This window comes from Anastrepha ludens, chromosome 4 (genome assembly GCF_028408465.1).
Source record: "Anastrepha ludens isolate Willacy chromosome 4, idAnaLude1.1, whole genome shotgun sequence".
NCBI classification, from domain to species: Eukaryota; Metazoa; Arthropoda; class Insecta; order Diptera; family Tephritidae; genus Anastrepha; species Anastrepha ludens.
The window spans coordinates 58,840,501-58,866,772 of NC_071500.1; the positions used below are offsets into that span (position 1 = coordinate 58,840,501).

The window sequence follows — 26,272 nt, forward strand, 5'->3', positions numbered from 1 at the left end:
TCCTTTAAATGCAGCTATTTAATCATTGCCCCTGACCTTAGCTTCATTTCAAATATTTTAACCACTATACCTACAGTTTACCAGACCAAACCATCCATACCATGAAGTTTCTTACCCTCATTAGTTTGGGGAATAAGTATATTATTTTTAGATTGTTTACTGGCCAAGTTTGTGAGCTTAACGCAAATGTAGCATACTTCAAATTTTGCTCATTTATCTTTATACCCCAATTTGCAAGTCATTCTTTAAGTTTTTGTGGCTCACTTGTCTCGGCTTGTTACAATTAATCATCCCATTTTGTTTTTGAACAACTCTTTCACTAAATAGACCAACAATTATTTTGAGTGGTGGAAATCTTTGTTTTGCCCTTACGTGCTCCATTGTTTGTAGGTTTCTATACCGCAGCTGTTTAATTCACAAGTGTCAAATATGATTGACGTACGATGCCACTTACAAAAATTATAAATCTTCCGACGGGGTAGTGGGGTGTACAAATGTCAATTATACGCAACATTTACCCCAATACGGAAGCTATTACTGGAAACCCTGGATACTTGAAAACACTTGTAAAATATATTTTAGCAAAAAAAAATAAAACTAGCCAAATGAAATGCTAACACATTTCAATAATTCCTATAACTCATTACTTATCCGCTAAGATCTTTTCGCTTAGTATATCAAATTTTCGTGCAATGACTGAGTTATATTTTACTTATCAGTACTCAGCTGCGTAACTTTCTCTTATCAATTTGGCGAAACACATAACTTTGTGCAAATTCGGCAATTTGCTAAAATGCTAATGATAATTCGTTGGTCCAGGAAATTACTTACCAGATGAGTTGGCTAGGCAGCGGATCAGAGATGTGGTTGCACCGGGGAAAGATATGATTCAAGTTATCTTAGCTACTTGTAGTCTACACCTGGAAAGGTAGTCTACGCATTAACGCAAGGGCAAGAATACTTACGTGTAAAGTTATGAGAGGTTTTTATTGATGCGTGGATCGGAGGCTCTTCACGGAACTCCTAGGACTAACAAAGCCTCAATTCTCGTCATTGTAGGTGCTTTAACTGGGGAGACTTAGCTTTGCTGCAAGTCTCTTTTGTGACAGCTGTCTGGTGGATGTAATGGAATCATCTCAGTACCTATTCATGATCCGCTTAGCTTTTGCGACGTTGAAATTTTAATTTATGCTTTTTATTTCTCATTTTTTAGCTATTCGTGAGGAGCTATCAGGCTTGGATATTACAATGACTAAGCATTGCTCAGTTATTTGCCCTTACATCTCGCTCTTTCTTGTTTTCCTTCCAGTTTTACAATGAATGAATTTAGGATTCACGGACAAGTGAACTTTCTTATCATTGAAAGCAATCATCCAACCTGACCTAACTAATTAGTTAATATCTTTACATTTTCATTATTTATGACAGTAAATCATCAAACATTTTCTAATATACCCTGAGTAGGGATTTTTGTAATTTCAAATTAGAAAGTATTAATGAGACACCCTGTGTAAGTAGCACTTCACCTCTTTTACACTGCAATTCGGGGTGTACTTGTACCTTTAATTTAAATTTAATAATTTACCTAACATTAGCTTTGCTCTAAACTTTTATCTGGGCAGCTTTGTAAGCCGGCCGGCATCTACCTAATATATATACTAAGTATGTAGAGGCCCTTTCAAGCGCAGGGGATAAGTTTGTGACAGTTAGAATGCCACTCATGCATATCTTTCAACGACGGCAGTGGGATTAGAGGACAGACAATTTGTGTTTACTGTTTCCGCCTTGGACTAAACACAAGTAACTTAGAAATAAAATATATAGAGTAGCGCACACATCTCCACTGAGATCTGCTTATGTACATATGTGTAAGTGGTACCAGTTTGTATGTAGATCCATTTAAAAGATCCGTATGTTTGTTGCCCAAGGTTCATAGTCAATTTCGCAGAAACCTAACAATCAGTTGCTCGCCGCGCGCGATAAATAGCGAATACGTGAACGCTTTTCATTTCAGATTCAAGCATACAGAAACGCTAACATTTTGTGAGAATTGTCAAGAGCGAAGGAGGCGAAATAAAATAGCGAAAAATCCTTTAAGGAAACTATAAAAATGTTAAGGGATAATCTCATCATGATAGAGCAAGCGGGAAGTGTTAATCCGCCACACGCCGACTTTACCGACACTGTAAAGCACGTGGATGCTGGTGAGCAAATTGAGATGCAGGATGTCGTTGGAGCACCGAACAATAACAATAACAAGTACAACAATAATAATGGACATAGAGGCAGCAGCGTTAATGGCGGCAGTGGGGCTGGTTCTAGTCCTGGCGTAAATGGTGCTGACAGCCGCCTTGCTATCACCGATATTTCCAGCACACCCCCACACACCACATCGACGCGTAATAGCTCGGAACGTAGTTTGCCACTGCGTAGCTATAGCAAATGGTCGCCCACCGAGCAGGGTGCTACATTGGTTTGGCGGGATTTGTGCGTCTATACGACGGGTGATCCGAATGATGCAAGCGGTGGTGGTGGCTTGCACAAAATGAAGCGCATCATTAACAATTCGACAGGTGCGGTGCAGCCGGGCAATCTGATGGCTTTAATGGGCTCCAGGTGGGTGCATGTGTGTGTGTGTGTGTGAGTGTGTGCTAAAAAGGAGTTAATGTGTGTTTCTGTGTATGCGTGATCTCGCATGGCAGGACTTTTATCTTATCACCGTCAACACCTTTGCCAATATTGCTTTTTGTGGCTTTTGCACAGCCCTGGCGCATTTCTGTAAAATATTGATTGCTTGTGCGTTGAACGTACGTCGGTGGAAAGTAAAAGATGGTATATTTGTGGTTGTATGGAAAAATTCTGACTTCTCATGACTTTTAAGATAAAAATACTTACCTTTTTACGTTGCGCGCCTTTATGTTCTTGCAAAAAAATTGCAGAAAAAAATGTAATTGATAATGCCGTCAGCAGTTTTTGCTGCTTGTTTGTCTTGCAATAAATTCAACACCGTCTGGATTTTAGCGAATCGTTTAAGTGAAAAGATAAGTGGATGAGCCTAAATGGGCAATTTGTATGTATTTGCGGAAATATACATACTTATATGCGTATAGTGCAAAGGAGAAAGTGAAAATTAAAATTAAGACATCAACGTAAGAAACCAGATTAGGAGATTTTATCTACAAAACTATTCGAGTCTAAAACAGCGACAGCACTACGCTGATAAGATTCGAAAAATAAGAAATTTTTAAAAATAAGAGCAATAAGTGTCTTTTTTTATTTCTCCTACAAAGCGAATTAATTGTGTTCAAAATAGTCTTCTGCTGACTCAAACAACACTTTGCATGATCTTAATGAATGTTGAATGAGTTTTTTTGGTGATTGTTTTCGAGTGTTCGTAGACCAGAATGTCGTTCAGAGTATCGGCCCTATAAAACGCTTTTCTTTTATTATTGTAGTAAGTGCATTTTTCCGAAAAGAAAAGTCCGCACGGCTTTTAATCAGATGAAGGCAGAAATTCATTTATAGTTAAAATGGAAAAAAGTAAACTTAACCCATTCACGGCCAAAAAATTAATATTCCATACATGTTTAAAAATTTTCGCAAATTTGCGTTTCTTTGTGCCTTCTCTCAGTCATATTTGATACTGTGGTTACGTATAAAAGGCTGCATAAATCACAAGAAATCTGACTTGAAATAAATGAAATGAAGCTGGTTTAAAAGTTGTATTTTATAAATGGGATGAACTGTGTTTAAAAGAAAGAAAAGAAAAGTATAAGAAGCAGTAAGAGAACTAGTGAGAGTGCCGGTGGAATTTCGATAAGATATTTAAACTTTTTCGTTAGACTAAGTGGTGTACAGAACCTGTAATTTCATAATACCGTTAGAAATAATAGTGCAATGAACAAATACTACTTTACACCTAAAGAATGAACAGTAAGACCGCGTGAGGGTCATAATAAAAAAAAACATGTGAAGAATAACGGCTTCGAAGTTTGCTATTTACTGTGTCTCTCTATTAATACACATTTTTATGTAATGAGATACTGTCGCTATCCGTTTTTTACGAAGCATAAAAGAAAAGCTGGTGGTTATTTCTGCATATTTAACTACAAACAATTAATTTTTTGATTATGCTACTCTTGCAACAATTGAGCGATATGTGGTTAGGAGTGTGCATGAAATATAACAACATTGTATTTTGTTTCCTACTTTCGTATCAAGTATCAGATAAGTAAAAATCTATATAACAAGTCTTTGCTTTTAATGTCAGATGGAGCCTAAATAATCTTACTTTATTCCATGACAGTATTTGCTAAAAATGGAAACTCAGACTTCATTTATTTTATTTGTTTATCAAACACACAATCAACAAGTTATTTTACAGTGTTTGAACTTATGACTTTATTGTGAAAATTTTTCAACAAAAAGCGAAATGGGGTTACATAAAAGTTATCAACACCAAGTGTATCGTCAAACTGTGAGCTGGAATTTGAAAAACTTTAGTGTGAATCTAAATATTGATCGAAAGGTTGGATCTGGCAGAAAATGTGAATAAGAGGACCCACACAGTACGATGATCAAGCGATATGTTTAGAAAGTAAAAGTCGCGCCTAAATGTTCTTTTAAAATAAAGCATTTTAAATTTTAGAGCCCCTCAGGTTTCACTATTTTTATTCAAAATACAGCTCTTAATAAGTATATGTGAAATGTAGCATTATTTAAATGCCCACCATAGGAGCACGTCTACATGTAAAATCCGCCAAACAGTAGATTTATGAGCGCCTCATCGGTTAGAACGTGCAGATATCGATGTTGAAGGTAGCTCAGCAACACTGTGCACTACAGTAACAATATTCTCAGTAGAACGTACAGTTTTTGGTCTACCAGTTCTTTTTCTAGCCTCAACGGAATCAGTTTCTTGAAGTTTTTTCACCATCCTTTGAGTTGTCAACTCATTCGGACGATTATTTCCATATTTTCAACAATTTCGCGATATGTTGTTTCTAAACATCGGTCTTTTTCATAATAAGTTTCAATAATCTTAACGCGTTGTTCTATCGTGTAAAATTGTATAAATATCATAGATGACATAAAAGGGTACAGGGTAGGAATTATTCACTACTGACTTCTAGGCGACACTCTTGAAAGACTCGCTGAAAGAAAGATAAATATCTACTTATCATATTAAAATTTCTGTATTTACAGCTCGGGTTTCACGCTTAATTTTCTTATTCTTGCCACAAACAATTGTTGGTTCCATTTCCCAAGGAATTTACCGATTTCCATACATACCATTTCCCTTACTGCTCCACATTTTGCCGATTAATGCTTACAAAAACACTTTTTCACTATTAATAAAGCAATTTGCATCGACTTGTCACAGAAACGAGCTATTATAATTTCCTTACTGCGTTAAGCAATGAAAAAGCTGATTTGTCAAAATAATTATAATTTTGTGCCAACCGTATACTACCAGGTATATACTGTGGTGGTAACGTAAATTTTGCTATCGACAAAATTTTTAATTTTACACCTATTTTGTAATCCCCACATAATAGTTAGTATTTACGATACAACTTATTATAGGCCTTAAACACAGCACTTCAAACTTTGTTTATAGCCAACATGTGTACGAAACATTTTACATACACACAGGTATGAAGCATCAGCATTTCGACATGAGTAAGCTGTAAATATAGGGCTTTCAAATAGGGCCATAAATCGTTCGTATTCAAAGACAAAGTCACTCTAATTTTTTTATGATATGCCACGTTATTTTTATATTATTTTTTATTATGGTGAATTTTGTTAACAAGCAACGTAATAATCGTTTCACCAGATTACCGGTGGATGGTATAGTCGTTAAATTTTAGTGCTATTCTATGCTAGTGCTAGGTACACCGGTAGAAGTACTGAAAATATTGCAATGTGAAATAATAAAATTGCTATCAAACTATTATTTCCCATATGAAGTGGGGGAAAAAATCTCATGGGCATTGCGACAACATTAAATATTAACCGAATTTATATTAAATAAAAACGCATATTTTCAAAGAACAAATCTATGAGATGGTAACAAATATTTGATATATTATTTCGACGTTTTTATGAGCCACCCTAATGTATGTAAATATACCTATGTTTATACCTATTTTAATTCACAATGACTCAAATAACTGCTCCCGAATGCTCTCCATTTTTTGCCGAGGAGCAAATGTTATTCCAACTAATCGCCAATACCGCAAAGCAATCACACTCGACTACCGTCGCGGCATACGGCTGTTAAATACCACCTTAACTACCCCTTCAATTCGCTTTTTGCCTGTCGCTGATTTAAATATTTCTAATTATACAGCGATGTAGCCACCCGTTTAGAAATTTTGTAAGGTATGACTTTTGGACGTACGTATGTAAAGTAGCTTATAAATACGTGTACGCAGCTATGCATCCTTAAACAATTATATAATATTGTGGCTTGAGCGCTTCGTTTTGTAGCTATCCGCTAAAAAAAGTTGGAGGGATGCACCCAAAACGCAGTGAACGGATGATGTTCGCGTTACGTTTAGAAGTGTAACCCATTAAAATGGCCATAAATTTAGTTTGGAAAATTACTTTTATTCAATTCCAAGTAGGAAATGTTTGAAAATAATACAAAATTAAGAACCAATTTACTTTTGCTCGAGTTTTGTGCCGAGTATTGTTGAAATGTGCAAGGTTTGTTGTTGGTCTGCCACCATCTGCCACCATTTGTCTGCCCACGGATTCAAAGCAACCTCCAGAAGACTTTCTCGATAATATTTCGCATTTATATTGACACCAGGCTCGATGAAAACGATCGGATCCCTTCCCAAACCATGTTGCGGGTGCTGCCTCCTGGTGGCCAATCGATGAATCAAATTCTCGTATGGACGGACGCTCAAGTAAACCCAATCGCTTTGGGAGTTTACGAATTGCTCAATTCGAAAAATTTTCTCGTCAGAAAACACAATGTTCGGAAATTGACCACTTTCGGCCAAGCGAAGCAACTCTTTCGCTCCCTCAAGTGTGACATGTTGCTGCTTTGGTGTGAGATAAAGCGCCTTTTGGACCTCGTAAGGCTTGACTTTAAGATAATAATTCTTGCTATGGTCAGATATTTTCAGTTCTTTCGCCATTTGATTGGCACTTCGTCGGGAATTTCGCTTAAGTCCCATCTCCACCTTTTTAACCATTTCACGTGACTTTGCAGTCTTTTGATGACCACCTCCATGACGGTTCGCGATGTAACCAGTATCATTGTAAAGAATAATGGTATGATAAATAAAAAGTAAATATATTTTAAGGTGCCCGAGCTCACGAACAATCGCTGGTTGTGATTTTCCAGCCAAATATAATGCAATTACACTATTACGTTTGAAATCCATTACTGATTTTCTTTTTTCGCGTTGACTCTTGGCAAAATGCTTCCGCGCGCTTGTAAACAATACTGTGCCACTTAGTTAACTGACAGATTTGCACTAAAAACCTTTGCCATCCTACTAAGAGAATATTCGGATTTCCGGAAGGTGTGTACCAGCCATCTGTACTTTCTTTCTTTAATTTCAATACTGATGGGTTTTTGCTTAATCCGCTTCATAAGCTCTTCGTTGGAATTCCAATTTTCCGGTCAGGAGATTCGCAATATTGTACGCAGGCATTTGTTGCAGTTTGTTCGGTTTTTCTTTGGACGCCAACCAGCCGTAGAGCATCACAGCTTTGATATTGGAGTTGAACAATCGTAATTTGGTATTTGTGATCAATTGTTTCGAATACCAAATGTCGTTATTTGCTCCTCTATCGCTATCCTGATATGTGAGCTCGTCCACCTTTTCAATTAGTTTGTCGTAAACTTTGAAAGATGCAGAAGAAATGTTGATGTTTATAGCTCTCGTTTTATTAACATACATATATTTTTAGGCCAACGCCATCAATTAGATCAATTTTATCAATTTTGATTGAAAATAATTTCATTTTAAACCTTCTTACAACAACAAAGAAATTGTACATTTTATGGCTGAAAAATTCGATAAAATAAATTGTAGGGAAGAAAACTAAATTTTATTTCATTTATTTATTTATTCAGATACATGAAATACGAGGTGTATTCAAAGTATCGCACATTTTGAATTTTCACAGGTTACGTATATTCAAATTTCAAATTTTTTTGTGGCGATATGTTCGTACGCAAGTCTCTCACTCATGCCGACGAGTTCGGCTATTTTGAACGTTCAGTTAATTGTTGACAGCTGCTTTGCTTGCACGTGTTTAGGTTCGTCTTCGATTTTTATCTATTCAAAAGATAGATCAAAGAACCTGCATTCCGAATGTTGACTCAGTGCGGGGTCATACGGAGAAGCTACTTTGGACCACAGCAACGTTTATCGGTGGTACAAAATATTCTCAGAAGGCCGAGAAGATGTGAACGACGAAAAGTGTGCCGGACCCCGAGCACTTCAACAACAGACGAAAAAATTAATGAAATGAAAAAAATGGTATTGGCCAATCGTCGAACCACCGTTAGAGAAGCTGCTGAGTACCTAGACATATTGATTGGATTATGCCATTCAATTTTTTTTCAATGATTTAGGCATGAGACGGGTCGCCGCAAAATTCGTACCAAAACTGCTCAATTTTGACCAAAAGCAGCATCGCATGAACATTGCTAATAAGATGTTGGCCCCTGTCCGCGACGACCCAAATTTGCTCCAGAGGGTCATAACTGGTGACGAATCGTGGGTTTATGGTTATGACGTGGAAACGAAAGCTCAATCATCTCAATGAAAGCTGCCTCACGAACCAAGACCGAAAAAAGCGCGCCAAGTTCGGTCGAATGTAAAAGTTTTGCTTACAGTTTTCTTCGATTGCAGGAGCGTTGTGCATCATGAGTTCTTGCCACAGGGTAAAAGGGTCAATAAAGTATATTACCTGCAAGTTATGCGCAATTTGCGAGAAGCAATCCGCCAAAAATGTCCGAATTTGTGGAAGAACAAAAATTGGCTCTTGCATCACGATAACGCCCTTGCTCACACATCGTTGCTTGCGCGCGACTTTTTGGCCAAAAACAACACACTATTGACGCCACAGCAACCGTATTCCCCAAATCTGGCCCCCTGTGACTTTTTCTTCTTCCCGAAACTGAAGAGGCCCATGAAAGGACGACACTACGCTACGATTGACGAGATAAAGACAGTATCGAAGGAGGAGCTGAATAAGATAAAAAATCATGTTTTGAAGTGCTTCGAAGATTGAAAAAAACGTTGGCACAAATGCATAATATTTCACGGGGATTACTTTGAAGAGGACAAAATAGATATTAGTGAATAAGTAAATAATTAAAAAAAAAAAAAACTCGAAATTCGCGATACTTATTGAGCACACCTAGTATAATTATAAATGACTATGTGACACAATTAAGGCAACTATCATCAGATACTTGAAAATAAAATGGTAATTTATATAATTTAAGTTCGCTTATTTTGCATTCTTAGTTGTTAATTGTTATTGTCCCCCTATGCGTGTTTTGCTATTTTCACGGTAATGCTGCGGTGCCGATGATCAACTGCATAGGACAAGGAGATATATGTACATACATACTTATGCTAAAAATGTGTATCGAAAGTATTGGGAGTAAATTTACCTCGGACTACTAGTTTGTACTAAGTGGATGGCGATTCAGAAGTTCGTGACCGGTAACTGATACTGGAAGAGATTACAAATTAGCGAACGAAGCAAATGCCCGTGTAACCTTCCGTTAAGTGCAGCTGATCTAGTTGATAAAAGCGACGATTTTTTGCTGTAATGATGTACTATATCAAACCTTTCTATGAGTCGCTTTTTGGTACTTAAATATATTCCATCGATTTTTATAATATGAAAAATGACAATTTAATTTAATATTTTATTTATTTATATTTATATTTTTTTTCAACTTAACTTTAACTTTAAATTTATGTGTACTTATATAATTTGACACACTGCGCCTAATCTTGTTGCATAGGGCATTGCACCCAACGGCAGGGTAATCTTCATTTCTTACCTCACTCTGGCATGTGTAAACGAACATCGCTGTGCGGAAAAAGATGCATCCTAGAATGGTTAGCGCCCAAAGTCGACACATTTTCGGGTATATGACTAGACATGACCATTTCCGACCGGGTATTTACGTAAATCTGCTTACACTCCCACTTACATACTTTATTACCCGTTACTGGATTTCTGTGAATGTGTTGCATTCGTTGCAAAAACCGGGTCAAGTTTCAGATTACGTTTCTTTTATGGCTTCTGGTGGTTAAAGAGCAAAACATGAAATGAATAAATGGAATGCCATTGCCCCTATACCGGAAGAGGTTTGAGCTAGCAAAGCTAGAAAGTAATGACTTATAAGCAGAAGACAATGAAATAGCCAAATGAAAATCATTTTTCATTTCATTAACAGAAAGTCGTATTAAATTAAAAAAAAACGCTCTATGACATATAAATAGTTTTTGTGTGGTAGATTTATGAATAGTTAAATGCATGCAATATTGGTAATCAAATATTGAAGAGCTCAGCTCCCCACTTTTTTTCTAGAAGTCTCAAATCAAACCCTGCCTTATGGAAGGAGAGAATGTTAACCGTGGGTAAACAATAGTTCAAGAGTCCCGAACAACTGTCTGGCTTAGATGTCAATAACCTAATAAGCTTCTTAAACCGCACAGGCTGGATATAGCATGCTGTAATTAACCGTTAAACAAGTTGGTAGCCAGGATGTGGCAACAAAATGGTGCAGAAGCGCTAGTTGGATTCTGGATGAGTCGCCACTTTAACCAACTAACTAACCCAACTAAATATTTACCTGAGCACATTAGTAGTATTTACACATGCACTCAGCAACACGAAGTAATTTCATTCAGAAGAACACATTCACATTCGTACAAATTATAAATAAATTATATGCATGTACATAAAAAGTGGAGCAAAATTAATCATCCAATTTGGTTTTGAGTAATTATTTTACTAAAAAAAAAAAAATTATTTTAACTGATGGAAATCTCTATTTTGACCTTTGCGTGCTCCATTGCTTGTCTGTTGGCATACTTTAGTAAACTATTTTGCAAGTATAAAATATGATTGATGTACGACGCCATTTGGAAAAATTATAAATCTTCCGATAGGACGATTAATTTTGCGCAACCTTATACTTAGCTGTTTTGTTGTTTTCTATTGATTACCAGCAGTGTTCATAAGTTAGGTTAAGTTTTAGCAGTTGTACACCATGAATCCCACTCAGGCACATGGTGCATTGTGATACCGCATGGTGACTATGTCCTAGCGCCCTTAAAATCTATGTGAGCTTTTCAGAGAGTTGGGAAGATCCCTTATTTCCACTATTTCCAAGTCATAAAAGAATCGACTCCCTAAAGTGGTGAATCTTCGTCTGGATAGGGTAGGACAGTGGCACAGAAGTGCGAAATCTAGACAGCTTCAGGAGAAATTAGCTGTGACCTCAAATTGATATGTTTGGGAATAATCCAATGAAAAAGGAGTAATGTGTGGTAATGTGTGTTAAATGACATTTAATTAATTAGAAAATCAAGATTGTACCGTTAATGCTGATTTTTTTTATGTAAAATAGAAAGTGTTCTCAGAAGAGGTTATATTTTATTTTTAAATTTGTTTGTGTATTAGAAATACTTTCTGTAATAGTATTCTTTTGTTGAAGTTATAATTATTCAATAATTATAATTATGTACTATACTTCATATAGGAAATTAAAATAGTCATTCTCCCATTCTTTAGAAAGTATAAAGAAATTAAAAGCCAAAAAAAGAAAAACATTATAAAGGCTCACCAGAAAATTGTACTTTATCTGCAAGAGAATACCATGAAAAAAAGTATAATAAGAAGTATGAAACAATGGACACAAATGCACTCTCGGCAACCGAACTATAAAATAAAGCTTATGAAAATATAGTACAAAATTAAGTGAAGGCAGTACAGTTGAGAAAGTTTGGGAAGAAACTTGTTGCCTGGAACGCTCGTTTTTCTTTATAGCATGCTAAAGCCAAAGACTTCTTCTAATTGTATCAAACTAATACCTTTCTACTAGCTCTTAAAATACTTTATATGAGTCGAAAAATTTCGCACGACTTCCGGCAGGACACTACACTTTGGTAGCACACCCATTTATTTACGCCTCAAAAGGAAAGGCGAGCTTTAAAAAGCAAGCTTTGTGTGTAACCAGCCCTCGGCAGGCTTTAAGGCTCAGACCTTTCAAGGAAGCACATCTTCAAGGTTTAGTCAGGCACCGACAAAATTAGTGAAAATATTACTCTAGTAGCAATATCCCTACCCCCTCGGGAAGGAATTCCTTTGGTTAATTTTCAATGGGTGTAAATATTTCCGAAAGAAGTATGCACGCATTTAGTGACGATGTGAGCCATCTCTAGAGCTGCCTACTGTACCTATTTTTATATTTATGTTTATATTCATGTACATAGTAAATAAAACAACAAATGGGGAAAAATGTAGGTTAGCCTCCATTTTCGTCAAGCCATTTGCGGGAACATACATACATGCATATATATGCATTTAGTTCTGTTACAAGTTATGCCCGTTATAGATATGAAATTATAAAATTTTTTAATGTAGTCAGTAATTTTAAATTAGCATTCGATTGTCACCATTTGTTTATACACAAGCCTTCAAACGCTTAGGCCATTCAGCAATTGCAGCACGCACGGTTTCCATGGATATTGACGTCGCTGCTCGAACCACAAATAGTTTGGGACTCCCCAAATTTCTGTGAGGTCTTCGACAGGCCGTAACCTTCAAGTTTGACTACAAACTTTAGTCTAATGTATTCAAATCTGGACTTCGAGACGGCCAATCTTCTGCGGCTATGAACCCAGATTTTTTTTCTTAGCCACTGCTGGGTGGTTTTTGTTTTTTTGGGCCATAGCGGAATCTTGCTGGAAGATCTAACGCTCTCCATTGAAGACAGTGCCACTCAACTGCTTCACCACGTTTTCGAAGACATCATCCTAATACACTTTTTCCCCGGTCTTAACCCCTTTTCAGCAAAATTGAAGAAATGTAACGCTTTCAAAAGACACTCCTCACCAAACCATTACGGAGGTAGGATGGTGGCCACGCTAAACCTTTCCAACATTTTTTTGCTTTTTTAGAAGTTTTAGAATAGATTTTGTCGTTTTGCTTGTTAAAAACTTCTTTAAAAATGAACATTTTTTCATGTATGAAAAGAATATTTTTGTATAACATTTGTCGAGTATAATTTTCGTCAAAAGATTACCAGTTGAAGGATGGAATGTGGAGATCATATCTAATTAGTCTTGACGTGGGTCTGGTCGAGACATGATTTCCTGCTTTCTAAGGGGATTTCTGCGAATTCTTTCTCGAACGGCTTTTATATCTGCACTGGTGGATAGGGATCATATGATATAAAAGAACTAATACCTACTCTTTAAATTCTTAAAAATAAAATTAAGTCAACTAGACGGCAACTGTCTAGTTCACAAGAGTTAAGTATGATTGACGTACGACGCTATTTGTAAAAATTATAAATCTTAATTTTGCGCCACCTTGTACCTCATACGTAATTGAAGGCAACCTTCTAGCTCTGTCTAGACGAAACTTTACTGTACTAGGCAGACGCTGCTTCTGCAGTTTTAAATATCTTAAATTCAAAAGTCAAACTTTTTATAAAACTCTCAATGCAGCTCAAAGCATTTCATTGAGCAATACGGACATCCTATACCAGAGTAGAAAACAGCGCTAAAGTAACCTTCCTGAAGAAAGAGAAAATTAAATTTATTTTTCCCCGAAATAAAAATCCACATATGTATGTAAGTATATCAAAGCGTGCATGTCTGTACAAACAGAAGTTGTGTCTATGAAAAAGCTTTAGATAAACTCTGAAAGCATTTAAAAACATCATAAAAATTAATTACTCAAAAACATGAGTGTTGCAAGAGAAAAGAAGAAAAACAAAATGAACAATAAAATAAAAGCACAACATTTGCCTAAATATGCAACGCTATAGTGCACTGCAGTGATCTGAAGCAAGATATCTATAAACTATAGACGTGTGTGTGAGTGTGTGCCAAGCACGCTCCTATGTCGAGCAGCTCTCAGTGGAGGCAGATATTTACGCAAACAACTAAAATGCTGTTGCTTGCTTGGTGAATTAAAATGTTTGTGTTCTTTAGTGCGTGCATGTGTAAATGTTTGTATGTATGTTAGTAGATTTACGAAGCAAGCCAACGTGTTCTAAGTTACTATTTTTGAAAAATTTATTTAAATAAAATGCTTGTTTTACATTGACAGTGGCTCGGGCAAAACCACACTGATGTCTACACTCGCTTTCCGTCAACCAGGTTAGTAACTAAGCAAATATGTGCAAGTAAATAAATTTTGAAATATGTACTTGTTTTTATGAATTCATGCGTATTAGGGGTGTCCTTGTTTTTGTAGGTATTTATTTGGTTCATTAAAATTCCTCCTTTGTGTAGGTGGGAAAATTGTATGGTAGTGCAGTGAGTTCAAAGTTTAGCAATGATGCAATTAGTCAATTATTCAAGGTGGCACAAAATTAATCATCCTATCGGCAATCATATTCGACACTTGTGAACTAGACAGTTATCATATACATACAGAAAAGCAAAGGGCCGAAATAGAGATTTCCATTACTCAAAATAGTGTTCTTTTTTATAAAGTAAAAAAGTTATTCAATCGCAAAATTGGATGATTAATTTTGCGCAACCTTGTACAACTCTTAAATCATACGATTTTACATAAAAGATCTTTAGGTAACTTTTTAAGCCGGTACCTCTTGTCATATTAAAATTTATAACTAAATATTATATGTTGTAGTAAATAAATATTCACATAGATCTGTGTTCACGAAAATTGTAGTGGCAACAATTAAATTCTAAAAAGAGACTATTAAACTAAAAAAAGAAAAAAATAAAATTTTCGCATAAAATGGTATAAAAGTAGTAATTATTAATTATTTCTAAGAATTGAGGTATGCAGGTTGATTAACTCGAAAAATTTGCTTATTTGTACAAAAAATGCATAACACTGTGCGACAGTGATTTTATATATTACTTTTATGGAGACCTAGTACAACTTGTAGGTATAGTAAAACTAAGAAAAATGGTATAGGAGAAATTTCCAATACACCAAATTTCCAATACAAAATCTCATTTTATGGCCATAAAACCGTTTTTCAGTAGGTTGATGTGAACAATCACTCCTAACTTCGCCAATTTCCATCCGATTTCGAATTTGTTTTTTTAGTTCGAAAGCACAAAAACAAGCCTTTTTGACAGTGTGTTGACAATTTTTCTGAAATGACAACTGACGAGACTGTTGGCGGAAGTATTTGGAATTTTTTTAGTTTTTATCTATTTTTTCAACTTTGACATAATTTTTACGATATTATCCGATATTGAGGATTTTTTTTAGTACACTACTGTTGTAGTAAATTAAATTTTGCGTCGAATGAGCTATATTTGACTGTAATTGAATTAAAATTAATAGAGTTGTGTGAGTTTTAAGATTTAATTTTTTTTTTTACAAATTTGGTATGTAGGCATCGAAGCATGAAAATGATAACAAGTGTTATTATAAACACATAATATTTATTGGAGTATTGTGCAGTGCAGCACTGTACGGTATGGTACGGTGCAGTACATAACGGAACTGGTTCCAAACTTAAAAATGCATTGGAAACGGCCCTTTGGAGTTTAGTATGGTACGGTAAATTTGTCATTTTCTTCATCAGTTTTGAATACTTCTCTGAAAGAAATTCGATCATCATCATTCATCTGAAGTCGTCATCAACTAAATTCCATTGTTTAAATCGAGAAGCGAGCGTTTCAGATCGTCTTCCCGATAGAAGTAAATCTCGAGAAAGATCCTGAAAATCTGAATTTGATACAATGTGTCGTTCTGAAGACTTAGAACCAGACGGAAAGTACTCTTCATCATCAGGTTTATTGTTATCAGTTTGATCATCATCAGCAATGAGTTGAACTTCCTTCAGTTCCTGCAGTTGAGTCAATCATATCGTCCAAGACTACGGGGTTCTTAACAGTTGCAACATCAGCATGCTTTATGTGCTTTCGAGCTTTATAATGATGACCGTTTACGTCCGTTTTATAAAAATAAAAATCATCTGGTTTATGATAAGGCTGATGATGCCACATCATCGGAGAATATGGAGAAATTCGACTTTTCTGGCAACGATTTGATTTATATCTGTTGAATTTCAATGAAACAAACAATAAAACTTTGACGTTTTAATAAGGTTAAATTATAATAACAAACTTCTTTTGTTAATCAATGTACAGTGTGAACTTTGGTACACTTGGGAGCTTTTTCATATTTCTATTGAAAAAAAAAATGTGTGATAATATGTCAGATATTTTCGTAAGTTTTAACCAGTTCTGTTGTATGCAGTACAGTACCTATATACTCAAAAAATATTACGTATCTATAATAACGCATCAAAACACGTCCTTATTCCCATTTAGCGTAAGTTATACCTACATACCAAATTAGTAAAAGAAAAAAAAAAATAAAATCTTAAAACTCACACAACTCTATTAATTTTAATTCAATTACAGTCAAATATAGCTCATTCGACGCAAAATTAAATTTGCTATAACAGTAGTGTACTAAAAAAAATCCTCAATATCGGATAATATCGTAAGAATTATGTCAAAGTTGAAAAAATAGAGAAAAAATAAAAAAATTCCAAATACTTCCGCCAACAGTCTCGTCAGTTGTCATTTCAGAAAAATTGTCAACACACTGCCAAAAAGGCTTGTTTTTGTTCTTTCGAACTAAAAAACAAATTCGAAATCGGATGGAAATTGGCGAAGTTAGGAGTGATTCTTCACATCAACCTACTGAAAAACGGTTTTATGGCCATAAAATGAGATTTTGGGGGTGTATTGGAAATTTCTCCTATACCATTTTGTTTAGTTGTTCTATAGCCACAAGTTGTGCTAGGTCTCCATAAAAGTATATTTAATTTTTTTTTTTGTCACACAGTGTAATTAGAGAAATATTTAAAAATTATGTTGCTCAAAAAATTACTTGTAGTAGTAATTACTTTTATAAAAAAAACTAAGAAATTAAGTAAATGTTCTATATCCTACATGCCTCCTTTGTTCTAATATTTTTATTATTTTAAATAGTCTTGGGCTGAAGTATAATATAAGTAGAGTCAGCGAAGTGCCTGCAACGATTTACAAGAATTTGAGCCTATACCCCTTTAATCACTTGCTAAAGCTTAATTGACTGAAGTTGTTTTATATTAAATTTTCGATAATTATTTATATTGGTGTTCGAGGGGCGTCTTAGGGGAAACTTCCCAAGTAGGCAGAACTGGAATGAGGAGAAATTTTGAATTGATGCTTGTACTTCTGCCTTCACTGAAGGTTCCAAGTTGGAATCGGGTATTGGAGCAGTGGTTTTCTCTAAATCAGCCAATCTATTTCCTTCAAACTGCCGAATATTGCAAATGTTTTTCAAACGGATATATTAAAATTGTTTGCGCTGCGATCAAGGCATTGAAGATGCCGTGGTGCAGATCCAAACTGGTAAACTCCTATAAGGAGGAGAATAAATCTCTTGGGTGTGCAGATAACATTTCTCTGATCTGGATTACAGGACATAGGGAAATAGAGGGAAATAAAATAGCTGATGGGCTTGCTAGGAAGAAGTCGACTGAATTGGTGTCAGAGGTCTTCTACCCAGATTACTGTTAAAGGGGAATTGCATAACTTGTTTCTCAGAAAAGCGCAGGACACATGGAGATCCATTTCTTCCTGTGCTATTTCGAAAACTCTTTGATCCCAGTACAAAGGGCGCAGGACGCAGATAGTTCCGGGAGCTCCTCGCCATTCAATTTCCAAACTCGTAGTTGTGTTTACTGGTCATTGAACGATCGGCACACACGCAGGAAAGCTAGGTTTACCATTTAATTCACATTGCAGAAGCTGTGGGGACCTTTCAGAGGAGAAGACTGTTGAGCACACTCTCTGTAATTATTCGGCTTTCGCAGCTAGACGATTAAGGTCAACCTAACTATATTTTCCGCATATCATGTCCGGAGACTGTCGCTCTTTTTAGATATAACCACTTCTTAACTACTTCGCTAGTATATTTTGAAACGATGCCTTGTTGAAACATCCACTTGAGTTTACATATAGTAGCGTACCTTCTCTCACTATGTTCATGTACACTGTTTGATTCAGATTGTCACTTTTTTTACTTTTATCGGCTCACAATATATTGCGCCATTTTTCAGCGAGCCAATTCAAATGATCATTTGCAAATTTTACCTTAAAAGCGACGTGCCTCTTTGTCAAAAGGGACATCTTCTTGGGTATACTCGATCTAAAGTTGTTTTCAATTAGTCTACCATGAACTGTTACGCCCTGACTGATAAGTTTAGGTAATTTTTGAACATTTATATTCATGAAGCAATGAACTTTGTTGTGGAATAGATGGATATGTCAGTAGACATAACATCCTGATGGTAACATGGGACACGAGATACGTGGGTATCGTCGGTAACGAGATCTCTGACTCTTTGGCTAGGATGGGCTCTGACGTCAACTTCTTTGACCCAGAATCCGGTCTGCCACTCCCTCCTGCAAACATGAAAGCCTCGGTTAGCTAACGCGTTACTTCAGCCCACAAGCGAGTTTGGTAGGTTGAGAGAGGCAGCAAATGGATAAAACTGATGTTACCTGTCATGCCTGACCCACTGCCATTAAGCAAAAGGGACTGTAGTCAGCTGGTTGGGCTGATGACGGACCACTTTCTATGGGTGAAGTACATGGAAAAGGTAGACATTTCAGACAGTGCACTCTGCTCATCATATGGAGAGGAGAATAAGATGGCGGGCAACTGCTCATCTGCCCGGCCTTCGTTTGAATCAGGCTTGAAGTACTTGGCACTGGTGTGTAAAGAAGCGACCACGGCTCCTTCGCACTACAAGATCTACTTAGATTTCTTCGAAGGTCGGGTAGATTTTAAGAAAGTTGAAAAGAAAATGGAACCCGAGAGCAGTACAATGAACTTAATGTTGTCTGAGTGCAGTACTTGTTAGTTTGTCCCGACAAAAAAAAACGATCTTTTTAGAGAAGCCGTCCAAGAATATAGTTTTTCGTTTTCCACCACGTATTTTCGTTTTATTGCTATATTTACTAGTATGAAAAAGCATTTCATGAAACTCATCTGCCACTCGGAGGAGGCATACAATTATAGGTACCTCCATTCGTGGAAAAAAATCCGGACGCGCACCACAAATAGAAGGAGGAGCTCAGTCGAGCACCCAACAAAGGGTGCAAGCTCTAATAAAGGGGGGTGAACAAGGAAAAGGAAATGGTGCTTATAAATGCTTGTATTATATAATATAATAGCATTATATATCATTGAGGTGACCCAATAGACCATTGTTAAATTTTGTTTTAGGCCTTGTCCCAATTTTTCAGTGTAACTCGTACTGATAGAGTTTCTTCTATGCGGCAGTTCAAAAATCTTCAATTCAATTCAATCAATTCAATTTCAACATAAATCTCGTTCCACAGCGTTTCAGTGAAGGTATATGATTCCCTGTATTTTCAAAATCCCCAAATTCTGACGTGCAGTTACATATAAAGGTGTGCACTAGCTGGAAAGCTGACTAATGTTGATCTAGATATTGTCATAAATATTTCTACAATTATAAAGATACAAATGTTCGGATTCACAATTTAAAATGCGAATATTATTAATAAGGACACCCCTAATCTTGACTAACAATCTCTGCCAAATGTTTAAATACTCACGCTTCTAAGATTATCAAGGTTTAGATAAGACAAGCAACATTTAACATACATATGTATGTACTCGTAGTTATGTATGTATTTCCGCACGTACTTAAACTTATCCATGTACATATATTATCTTTAGCCGGTACCATTGTTCAGGGCGATATTTTAATAAACGGCCGTCGCATTGGTCCATTTATGCATCGCATTAGCGGATACGTATATCAAGATGATTTATTCATCGACACATTAACAGTGCTGGAGCACTTGACATTCATGGTGAGCAAATGATTTCCAAAGCTTTTAAATTTATATCAATTTCTCCTCCTCCCCCCAAGGCACATCTCCGCTTGGATCGACGAGTTAGTCGTAGCGAACGTAAGGCAATCATAAGTGACCTCTTGGAGCGCACCGGTCTAATGTCGGCGGCACATACCCGCATCGGTTCGGGTGATGATAAGAAGATGTTGTCGGGTGGTGAACGTAAGCGACTCGCTTTTGCCGTCGAGTTGCTAAATGATCCGGTCATCTTGTTTTGCGATGAACCCACCACCGGCCTAGACTCGTTTAGCGCTCAACAACTAGTACAGACTCTTTACGATTTGGCTAAGAAGGGTACTACCATACTGTGTACCATACATCAGCCTTCCAGTCAGCTCTTCGATATGTTCAACAATGTTTTATTGCTGGCCGATGGACGCGTCGCTTTCACTGGTTCACCGCAAAATGCGCTTAACTTTTTCGCTGAGAATGGCTATCACTGCCCGGAGGCTTATAATCCGGCTGATTTTTTGATTGGTGTGTTAGCCACAGATCCTGGCTACGAGCAAGCTTCACAGCGTTCGGCGCAATATTTGTGTGACATGTTTGCTGTTAGTGGTGCGGCTAAACAGCGCGACATGTTGGTCAATCTGGAGATTCATATGGCGCAGACGGGTGATTATCCCTTCGATACGGAAGTAGATTCCTTTCAATCGGCTGCATGGTACAAGAAATTCCATGTCATTTGGTATCGTGCCTCGCTTTCAATGCTACGAGATCCGACTATTCAGCGTATGCGTTTCTTCCAGAAAATGGCTATGGCTATCATAATTGGCGCTTGTTTTGCCGGCACTACAACGGTCTCGCAGCTTGGAGTGCAGGCGGTGCAGGGTGCGCTTTTTGTAATGATTTCAGAAAACACTTATCACCCGATGTACTCGGTTTTGAATGTATTTCCACAAGGATTCCCGCTATTCTTACGTGAAACACGCTCTGGGATGTATTCAACGGCACAGTATTATGTTGCTTATATATTGGCCATGGTAAGTGATGAATTTAAAGTTTATGGGCATACCTCTGCTTCTTGGCTGAAGCCCTCAGATATATATTTGAGGAGGAAACGTGAAATGAGCAATCGAAGGTTTCAACTGCCCTCTACTCTTCACAATACCTCATCAATACCCAATTATTTTAAGTAAACTAAGATGCTACTAGGCTGGAGATAACTTCGCAACCTCCCGTAGCCAGAGAAAGTTCTCTGCTTATTCTTATGGAGCCAGTTTGTTATTGTGAGTTGTAAGATCAGTAAGGACCTTATTTGGCTAGAATTAGCGTCATCAGCTGTTTGGAGGAAAGGCTTTGGAACAATGACGACACTTTAGTCGAAATTCGCACGTAGCTCGGGACAATTTTACAGCTAAAGGGTATAATTAGGATTGCTATTTTGTTAACTGTTCAAAACTCTCTAATCTTTGTATATTCATTGTACGAGTATATTTATTCTGAAAGCATTTCCATGCACTGAATTCAAATCTCCTGATAGAAGTTCAAAAAGTCTCGGAATTTTCAAATAAAGTGAAAGCGTTTCCTTATTCATTGAATATATTTTATTCCCTCTGAAGTAATCCCCATTAGTATCAGTACACACACCCCAACGCTTCCTCTAGTCTTCATAGAACATTTTATATGCCGAGTGTGGCTCTTTTTGTGAATTTTTAAATACCGCCTCAATAATCTCAGGAGATTTGCCCTTTGAAATGTGTGTGCAAGTACATTGTCGTTTTCGGAGGAATCACGACTTCTTCTGCTGCTCTCGAAGAAATTGTTATTTTCTGATACTCGTACGCACAGGGAGTCCAGTGGCAGAATCAGGAATTAAAATCTAAATTTAAAGAAAGTTACTAATAAAAAAGTTTATTTCAATAACTGTTACGAAGAAGACATAGAAAAAGTCCATAGGGCTTAGGTCGAGCGACCTTGGTGGCCACAAAACAGCTTAATACTAACTATTAAGAGAGAAGAAATCGGGAAGAAATCACGCAATATCGCTTCGTCACTCTGGTCGTGTGCGGCTTCCTGCTAAAACCGTGTGTGTGGACAGAAGGAAGAATTTTCTACCATTATTGGCAACAAACAATCGTTCAGCATGCGCCGATAAAGAACAACGTCCACAGAAATTGCTTACCCCCGACGATTTTCAAAAAAAATATGGTCCTTGACAATGCGCACCAAGCCGTCACTTTGGGACTGTGAGGTGGCTGTAGATGTTCTAATAGTAGGTTCTGTCCTTTAGGTGACCAATAACGCCAATTTTGCTTATTTAAACTTCTATATACATGAGAATAGACTTCATCCCTCCAAAAGATAGAGTTTACGGTACAAAATCGCTCCAATATTATTTTCCCGAATTATTTACGCAAATCGTAATCTTTAGACTTAAGCACTTATACGATTTGAATGTTGAAGAGGTGAAATCAAAAACCGTCCATCAATATTTTATGCCCAATAGTTTTTGGAATTGTAGCGACGAGTTTAATGATTTCATTTATGTTCGATGTTCGGCTAGGCCCGGACCGTGGGCTGTTTGTTGCTCGGAATCTTCGGTCCCATGAACAAATCAAATGTTCATTTGGACCATCACGAAAACATAGACTTTTGTAACTTGAACAAAATCAATGAGAGCAGTTGTACATGAATCATTTGTCTTGAAATACGCTTCTAGTGCGAACGCACGCTGTTCACCCATCCTCAGCGACTCGTGAATAAATAATCCGCTCGAATAACGAGGGCTCGTTATAGTCTCATACGTTCAACGGTTGGGCAGAGATTTATAATTGAAAATCTAATTGCGCTACCGGGCACCCTGTACCTACATATATGTATATCCATATGTGCTTAACTATTCAAATACATTTTTGATTGAACTGATTATCTGTTTTCCAGTTGCCCGGCATGATTATTGAACCATTACTTTTCGTTATAATCAGCTATTGGATAAGTGGTTTACGGCCAACATTCTTTGCCTTCAGCATAACGGCCATATCTATCGTTTTGGTTATGAATGTGGCTACCGCTTGCGGTTGCTTCTTTTCCACAGCATTCAATTCAGTGCCATTAGCTTTGGCATATTTGGTACCTGTTGATTATATTTTCATGATAACATCGGGAATTTTCATTAAAATTAGGTGAGTTGGCTACTTGTTTCTGCACAAATCAAACACATAATATATCGTTATTATGGACGCAAATATGTATTCGCATAATTTACCTGCAGCACTTTGCCTATGGCCTTTTACTGGACGCAATTTCTTTCGTGGATGCTGTATGCAAATGAGGCAATGACGATTGCACAGTGGTCTGGTGTCCAAAATATAAGTGAGTATATTTTTATCAGGTATTTTCATATATTTTACATGCTACCCTTTTTATCTAAAAGTTTGCAAGATTATTCGTAAAAACAGTTTATTTTTAAAAATCGTCTTGAAAAGTTTCACCAATCTCATTTGAATAATATTTCAAGAACGACTTGTAGATAAACTAATAATTATATCGGATTTGCGGATTTGCGAAATAACTTTCCATAATCTTTTTAACTATATGTGCATATCTTTCCAAACTTTATTGACCTGATTTAGGTTTTTTTCGTAATGAAATACATCAGTCTGTGTCAGAAAAAGGAACCGCGATTATTCATAAAGTATAAAAGTTATATATTTAAAATTTTTTTTACATACAAGTATGTACAAAACTACAAGTCGCAATTACTCAATAAGCTGTGTACTCTCCATCGTCGTCTCCAGCTTGGCATCTTCTCGGCATGCTTCGAACCAGCTTTTCTGCGTAGCTCATCGACAAAGAGGACCAGGCTTTCCGGCCAGATGCATTTTCATAATTCCCCACACATTTTCAATGGGGTTGCCGTCTGGGGACTGGGAAGGCCAGTGCATTACTGTAACGCCATTTTCTTGTTTTGTTGTTTCTCAATGTGTTTTTCTGAGAGCAGTGGTTTTGATGATATGGGACGGTAGGATATGTTCGCCCGCTTCAGTCATCGTTCGATGGTGTTGAAGCTCACATCTCCTTTTTTTTAGCATAAACTGATCGTGCTTGGTGTAGTCTCAAAGAAGGGTCCCGCCAATTTCGCCGAGTCACTCATTATTTTCTCGTATATGCACAAATGGCGATTGCAAAAAACTTCAATTTAGAGATCCTTCGCCGAAAAATCTTTAGTATTATCACCCCACTTTAAGGAATTATGACTTGAAGTAAAAAGAATGTCTGAATAAGATAAAACCTTAATATTAAATTGGCTTTATTGACTTTATATTTTAAAATTTGGGTTTCGAAGGCAAAAAACGCAAACATACATATTTTCTAAATTGTTTCTAATATTTTTTGATAAAATTTTCTCAGATATCAAAGTTAAATATTTGCCTAATGCCTTCGGAAGTTTTTGTTCTAAATTTTGAAAACACCGCCAATGGTGAAAACTCATTTCCGGTGACCGCTCAGAATAAATTTATCAAATAAAAAAACTACTAAAAACTATATGCATATATGTACAAGGTGGCTCAAAAGCAATCACCCTATCGGAAGATTTATAGTTTTTACAAATGACATCGTACGTCAATCACATTTGGCACTTGTGAACTAGACAGCTGCAGTACATATCCAAACAGACAAGCAATGGAGCGTGCAAAAGTTAAAATAAAGATTTCCATCACTCAACATAATTTTTGTTCTATTTAGTAAAAAAGTTAGATGACTAATATTGCCCCACCTTTTATATCTGTCGCCTGGACGAAAGGAAATTAATGAACATTTTTTTTATTATTTTTGGTATAATTTACACCAAGTATTGTCTTGTAAAATTAACTGTTATAAAAAAATTCTTCTTTCAAATTCTAATCAATCTTATCTTGAAGAAGGATGACAAATTAAAACGAAATTGGTGCATTATTTTTTTAAGAAATCATAGTAGACCACTTTAAAAATAGGGTTTTGCGAGAGAGACGATGCGCCAGGCCGACCTGGTCTAATGAGCAGAGCTTCCTAAGGCTCTATCACCCAAACTTTTGTTATACGACTTTAAACTTTGGGAATAATTGTAGTTTTTAATTATTCTAAAAGCAATGCCTTTAAAAAGATAATAGAAAAAATCGTCTTTTCATTAATTAAGATTTATTTCTTTGCTGAAATTCATATATTTGCATCATCCCTAAATTTCCGTGTCGTTCACTGTCCTACTTGACTTGAACAGAGGTTGTGGTATCTTTACCAATTTAAATTCTACGTTAGCTACTACTCTACTTTATTTGCATGCACCTTACATACATACATACATACATACATACCACCATTAGCCGAGTATGCAATACAATTTCCCCTCCCTCTGCCACTCTTTCTTACATTGTTTAATTGTAATTAATTTTCTGTTTTAATTTATTTATTATTTTCTTCGTGTTTCCTTTTATACCTATTCACTGTAGCCTGCTTTGAGGAGAGTGAGGACTTGCCGTGCTTCCATACCGGTCAGGACGTGCTGGACAAATACAGTTTTAACGAGTCCAATTTATACAGAAATTTGCTTGCGATTTTAGCTATTTACTTTATATTTCACATTTTGGGCTATTACTGTCTGTGGCGTCGCGCTAAGAAGATTTAATGGACCATTCTGACATAATGCGCTGGAAGGCAAAGCTGAATGCTTGTTGATGTCGGTGCGCTGGAGTTGTTTGGTTTTTTAGCATTGCTTGCTAAATGAATTTTACCTTTATTCGTTTAGCAAACTTATGTTTTTTTTATATTTACTTATTTTGTGAAAACTGCCACTTATGTATATTAATGAGATTTATTGTTATTCAAGACGTAGGCATGAACCAACAGCTCTGCTATTTTATTTACATTTATGTAATTGTAAGTGCGTTAAGATTATTGAATAAAAATGAAACTTTGCAAGTTAAATAAATATTCAATCTACTTCTCATTTATGCTATTTAGATTCTGGGCTGTTGCTCGGGAAATAAAGGTGAAATAATAAATTTTATGCAACTGACTGCTAAAATAACCGCATCTCCCACGCTGGCTTGTAGTGGTGAAGTGAGGTACCTATACAAATCATGTTAAGTTCTTTGTTACGATAGCCGCAGAAGGCTCGGGGG

At 36.4% G+C, this 26,272-nt stretch overlaps 1 protein-coding gene across 1 annotated transcript; it reads left to right on the plus strand.

The window, feature by feature from the left end:
- Window positions 1-1,964: 1,964 nt before the first annotated feature.
- LOC128861522 (protein scarlet) lies at window positions 1,965-26,062 on the plus strand. Its single transcript, XM_054099715.1, has 7 exons — window positions 1,965-2,616; window positions 14,344-14,393; window positions 19,993-20,129; window positions 20,189-21,154; window positions 23,055-23,296; window positions 23,386-23,486; window positions 25,601-26,062. Exons 1-7 carry the CDS (start codon window positions 2,111-2,113, stop codon window positions 25,774-25,776), a joined length of 2,178 nt encoding a protein of 725 aa, XP_053955690.1. The 5' UTR covers window positions 1,965-2,110; the 3' UTR covers window positions 25,777-26,062.
- Window positions 26,063-26,272: the final 210 nt, after the last annotated feature.

Coding starts and splice junctions, on each gene's coding strand:
- LOC128861522 (XM_054099715.1), top strand. CDS start 2,111: ATGTTAAGGGATAATCTCATCATGATAGAGCAAGCGGGAAGTGTTAAT. Junction 2,617..14,343: donor ATGGCTTTAATGGGCTCCAG/GTGGGTGCATGT, acceptor TTACATTGACAG/TGGCTCGGGCAAAACCACAC. Junction 20,130..20,188: donor TGGAGCACTTGACATTCATG/GTGAGCAAATGA, acceptor CCTCCCCCCAAG/GCACATCTCCGCTTGGATCG.